This window comes from Netta rufina (assembly GCF_964035555.1).
Source record: "Netta rufina genome assembly, chromosome: 19".
In the NCBI taxonomy this organism is placed as follows: Eukaryota; Metazoa; Chordata; class Aves; order Anseriformes; family Anatidae; genus Netta; species Netta rufina.
Genome location: NC_140143.1, coordinates 4,638,135 through 4,644,134, shown reverse-complemented (window position 1 = coordinate 4,644,134; position 6,000 = coordinate 4,638,135). Strand labels below are relative to the sequence as shown.

The 6,000-nt window shown below is 47.7% G+C and overlaps 1 protein-coding gene across 1 annotated transcript in view; it reads left to right on the top strand.

Moving 5' to 3' along the window:
- Positions 1–1,434: 1,434 nt before the first annotated feature.
- CA10 (carbonic anhydrase 10) overlaps positions 1,435–6,000 on the top strand; it is a gene marked incomplete at both ends in the record, with an annotated part of 200,535 nt that continues 195,969 nt past the window's right edge. Inside the window, one exon of the mRNA XM_084298305.1 lies at positions 1,435–1,495. Within this exon, the coding sequence (XP_084154431.1) occupies positions 1,435–1,495 (61 nt within the window). The remainder of the gene's footprint in view (positions 1,496–6,000) is intronic.

Here is a 6,000-nt window from a genome sequence, read left to right as displayed (position 1 = left end):
CGGCCGTAGCAGCCCGGTGCCCGCCGCAGCCCCCCCGCCCTGGCACCGCCTCCTCCGAGCCCCGCGCTCGCCGCCGCCCCCCCCGCCCGTGCGCGTCGCCGCGCCGAGCCCCCGCCGTGCCCGGCGCTGCCGCCCCGCGGCATCCCGCAGCGCGCTCCCGGCCGGGGGGCGATGGGCGAATAGTCGGCGATAGGGCCGGGGGGGGGGGCGGCCGGCCCCGGTACCTCCGAGCTGCTCGAGGGGGCGGGCGGGGGGCGGCTGCGGCAAAGCGGCTCCGAGCCCGACCTCGATTCGCTTGCGGGACCGCGGGCAGCCGGGGGCGCAGCGGGTGAGCTGAGCCAGCTAACCGGCGGGAGGATTTGGGGTAAGTAAGAGGTTGTCCCCCTTTCCATCCCCCTCCACCCTGAGGGGACGCTGCTCATTTGGGGCCGGGGAGCGGGGCTGTGCCTCTGCAGGAGCGCGGCGGGTGCGGGATGCGCTCAGCCGCGCTGCAGCGCCAGCACTTCGCCAACTCCCGGCTGGCCGCTCCGCCCGCCTCCCCAGCGCCAAACCCGCCCGAAGTTTGCTATTTTTTGGCGTTCTCTCCTTTTCCTTCTTGTTTAAACAAGTTTGAAAATATCGCCAGCCTCAGCGGAGCGCAGCCGGCCGGCTCTGCGCACCAGCCCCCGCTGCTCGCAGCAGCCCCCGCTGGGGCAGCTCGGAGCCGCCGGGGGCGGCAGAGCCGATGTAACCCTCCCGGCCCCACCGGGACAGCCGGGGGCGACCCGGGGGGGGACCCAGGACCGGGTCCGGGGCCAGCCCAGGCGGGGAAGGGCAGCCCCGTACGCGGGGCAAGCCCGACCCCTGCAGTCGGGCGGCGGAAAGCCGCCTGGGCTCGCTGGGACTGCAGAAAAAGCCCGGCAGGGCTGGAGCCGAGCCGGCTGCCGCTCCGGGCTGCCCTCCCCGGGCTCTAGGGGCGGGAGAAGGCGTTGCAGCGGGTATTAATCTTTTTCCGCTCGTTTTGTAGCAGCCGGAGAGGAAAGCCCTCTCCCTCCGCCGCCTCCCTGCCCCGGGCATGTTGGCAGCGCCCCGCTGAGCCGTGCGGAGTTTGGGGTAACTCGCGTCTGGCCGCCCTGGAATAGAGACGCTCTCCGGACCGGATCGGTTGGGGTTTGTGGTCTATGTCTTGTTGGGAAATCTGGTGGATTTTTTACTCGCTCGTGGAGGAAGAGCCCTGTGCTGGCAGTCGGCTTCGTGCTCTTTTTTGGAGGGCGAAGGAAGGGAAGGGATCTCGCTTGAGCCGTACAGAGAGAGAGCTCGGACATGTGTTGTCAGCACATCTGGGGAATACAGGCTGCAAGTCCGAAAGGAAAATTGCTGGGATCGTTCAAACTGCGATATTGATCTTTGTTATTTTTTTTCGCCGAGGGATGCACTTGGCATGAGAATCGGAGGATGGAAATTGTTTGGGAGGTGCTTTTTCTTCTGCAAGCGAATTTCATCGTCTGCATTTCAGGTATGCAACCGGCATCGAAAGGGCGGGCATGGGGGAGAAATACCCTTCAGTGTTCCCAGGGCTTCCCTTAGCAAGGGGCAAGAGGTACGGCTACATCCAAGTCAAAACAGTAGTCAAAAAAATGCATGAACAACATACCATGTGTGGAACGTGACAGAAATCCCCAACTATAATGCCCCCCTTAATTCCGCTACCTGTTTCGTGATTATGATACGTTGGTTGCAAGAAATAACCACGATGTGCTGGTTAAGGAGATGCTTCAAATTCCTAATGTGCTAATGGCTGTGATAATTAATCCCACCATCACAGTAATCTCAGAATTTCATAGTTCCTGAAGTTCTTAAACTCGGCTGATCTGTGGATCTTACAAGGTTTGCGGTTCATTGGCAGACTTGTCATGTTCTGCTGCCACAGTTCAGGGACCGCAAAGGGAGGAATGATACTAACGAACGTGCCTCTGCTTTTAAACGGGAGCTTTGCTGTGCCTACGCTCTTAAAATGATTTTTTTTATTTTAATAACCCCATCCAAAGAACGCCTTGGGGGCTGGGATTCCAGCTTTAGGCTTCTCATGTTAAGCTTGAAATGCTCTCTCTCTCTCCAGTATGTAGAAATCAGGTAATTTCAGTTGTCACCAGAGCTTGTCCAATTAATGAATAGGCACGGCCGGGTGTCTAGCGTAAAGGATTGGAACAATTTATTCTGGGGGAAAACACTCCCTTCTGCTGCAAAAGCCCTGGCTGCCTTGTTAATTTGTCATGTCAGTCATGCTGGAATAATTATGTTGCGGGAGGCAGTGGAGGGGAGGTGGCCAGTTTTCTAGTTTGGGACACTCTGGGGAGCCCCATGGGGATTCAGCTGCCTGCGGCTCCTGCTGCTCCGCTTCCCTGCAGGCGGCTGCTGCCCCCGAGTTGTTGCGTAAGTCCAGAAATGGGAACGCGAGCAACAGCAGGCAGAACGCTGCAGGGGGGCAATGGGGCGTCCTGGTGGGCATCACAGACTCCCCCCTGGAGATGCCTGGGGAGAGGGAGCCCCGGAGCTCCCCTGGGACTGCGCAGACACGGGCCTGGCCCAGCACCCAGCCAGCAGCGCCTGCAGCATCTCACCCTGAGAGCGCCTGCCTGACTGCGCTCTCTGCAGCGCTGCCCGGCTGATCCACCCCTGCAACCCTTGGACCGGTGACACTGGTACTGACATTTGGGGTGGCAGCATCTACAGTAATTTGTACTGCCTGTGCCTTCCCCAAAACTTCTTGTATTCCTGAGCAAATTCTGTTGCTCTCAGCCTGTGGGGTACACGAGTCCTTCTTTTATCCTTCCAGACCGGCACCATCTGCCACCAGCCACCCAGGTGACGCTGGCAGCACCCCAAGCTGACCTTCTACTTGTGCCCACTGGTACCATCAGAATAATTCTCTTTCTCGCTCTTTAGAACCGCAAAACCTGCTGCCTCTTGTCATTTAAATCTCACACTTATCTATTTAGCTCAGCATGATATGCCACCTGTACAGTTCCCTTCAAATTAGGCACTTCTGTAAGTACCACAGTGAGAATTGAAAAACAAACTCTCATCCCTTTTTTGGCTATTCTGACAGTAATATCTCAAGACAGAAAAAAGCTGTCCCATTCTGTGCAGGTCCTTATGCCACACATTTAGCTGCCAGGGTTTCCTAACCTTCCCCCCTCCTTTTCTCACCTTCAGACATGGGAACCCAGGCATCTGAAACCAGTAGTGGGATCAGTCCTGCAGGGGCTCTCTGCACTCTCCGTCTCCCTCTAGCATTAAAAACAGCCTATTTTCTTTTTCTCTTTTTTTTTTTCTCTTTTTTTTTTTTTTTTTTGAGTAATACATTGAATAAGTGAATGATGGGATGTTTTTGCTTCATGGTTAAAGCTGTGGTTTCAGATAATTTGTTTTAACCACACACAGGATGAATGCATGCATTTAGCCTTTCTTTTTTTCTTCTTAGGGATTTTTATTTTTTTCAGGAATCCTTCGTCATCTTGGTGAAAAGGATTAAGATTTGTAGATATCTGACTGGCACTAATACTTTGTATCTGTCATCCTTTTTACACTACGTTTTGTAGCGTATTATATAGCTGGGATGTCTGGATAACAGTCTAAGTAAGAGAAAGTGTAATGAAGCCTCTCAAGGTTTGCTGCAGCTTAACACACGTTTTCAGAAACTATGTATTTTTAGCACTTCAGCACTGGTCCTTCATTCAACATGTTTCTTAAAAAAGACACTATTTGAGCACATTGCTACAAATTACAGGAATGTGAATTAAGGAACGTGGTAGCATTTTTCTTTTCTTAGTGAGTTAATTGTTTCAGCAATGAAGACTGTTCTGTGCGTGGATCTTTCCTGAACATTAGCAAAGACTGAATTCAGTGTGTATCTAAACCTGTGGTGGCCTTCCTACTAATTTCAGTGGATATTTGGCTTAGGGCCTTTTAAAGGCTGCTGTTCAAAGGGATGGTGTTAGTCACTGAACAAAATTGACTATTAAGTTAGCTTATGAGTAATTTATCATTATTAGTAAACTTATTTATTAAAGATAGGTTTGATGTAATGTCACACTGTCTTTTGGTATGTATTTACGTGACATTTAAGTATAAATTGTGCTGAATGTAGTACTTACGCTGTTTCTTCATTAGATTAAATAATGAAGATATAGCACAATTGGCTTTTTGGTGTCTTGTGTGAATTTTTCTAAGACTGTAAGTTTTGGTGGTATCTTCAGAGTACTTAGAATATGGAAAGCAATTTAATCTATTAAAAAGAGGTATATATGTTTTCAAAATATTTGATACCTAACATATTATTTATTGGTCAGTTACCTGTGTGTAAGTTAGATTGCTTGGTTTGGAAGAAATGGTATTGATATCTACAAATATATATATATTTTTTAATTACTACCATGTATGTTTGGGAAATGATGTATCAGTGAACTTTGTAAATAGAATATTTTTGTTCTCTTGACACACTGAATTAAGGCTTTTGCTACTTGAAATTGTTTGTTTGAAAGGATAGTCTAGTTCCTTTGTACAGATGCAAACAAGAAATAAGAATAAATTGAAGGACCAAGAAAACAATTTCTGTCCTTTAGAAAGAAATGAAAGCCCTCTCTTTCCTTCTATGTCATGATGCGTATTTATTCCTTTGAGTTGTAGTCTCTGAGGAAAACTAGTCATGATTTGTATTATGATTTTCAAGGGTTTGTTCCTTTTTATGATAGCACAGCATAAAAAGAACACAGGGTATTTGAAGTGAAGATGTCCTGTAGACAGAATGCTGAAAAAAGACCCTCTGGTTGTTGTTCCTTTGAAGATGCAGATAATCATATCATGGGGACTATACTGTTTGTATAGAAAAAGAATTGTAGTTGTTGGCATGATGACCAAGATATCCTTCCTGGATGAGAATACTACCTCAGATTAATTATCATCAGTGTTCTCAGCTGTAGGTGAGATGTTTTTGATCCCTTAATGGCTGCCACGTTTGCTTGCATAGTCATTTGTATAAACAATTAACATTTTTTGTGATTCTACATATTAAAAAACAATTTCATGATAAAAATCAGAATGCTGTTTTCAAACCCTTGCAGGGTACTTCATTTAAATAAGGAAGTACTACTGTAGTAGGCATTGATTAAGAAGATATCTATGTACATTTTCTGTTAATCCATCAACAAAATGATTTACAGAACCTGTATGTTCAACATCCTTGTGGCTTCCTATGAATTGATATATTACCTTTTACTGTTTTGGCTTGCGGGAACTAATATGGATGAAATTCATGCAAGCCCTACAGCTCTCATTATTTGAAAGCATTTTCATCCTTTGCTGTCATCCTAAGTCAGGTAGGGGCACATCCCTTCTATGATGTAACTGCTTCAGCCTGTTTGGCAGCACACACAGGAGTCATAAATCACATCTCATGAACAACTATGATGGTATTAAAAAACTTCTGGGTATCAAGGAATCTCCTGTGTATTGAGCATCTCCTGGCATTGAGGTCTATGAGTGTTCTTGGAGCACAATTGCACTTCATTTTCCATCTTGCTGCTTCTTCAGTCTCTGAGCTCTTATTACCTGGCATAACACAGAGATGTCCTATAGGATCTCTAAATTATGCCAGGGCTTGAATTAGCTATTGAATGATGATGTGTAAGGTCTGATAACTCTTCTTCTCCTGCCCTTATACAACTGGAGGTAATTCAAGGCAGCATGTGTGCTTGTAGAAGAGAATACTAAGGCTCTCATGTCCATTAGTTGCTAATGCTGAATGCTTCATTGTTATGTTTGGACAAAAACGTTGAAACCACGTTAATTATTCTTAAATAATGTCACAGAAATAGCATTTTCTGGCACTTTTGTTAAGAAATGCGATATCCAAGGGGAAGGAATTATTCATAGCACATATATATGCGAGAGGAAAGCAATCACTAGGCGCACAGGCATGTGGAATATGCAGCCTGGTGCATCTGGTGACTAAGAGCTTCT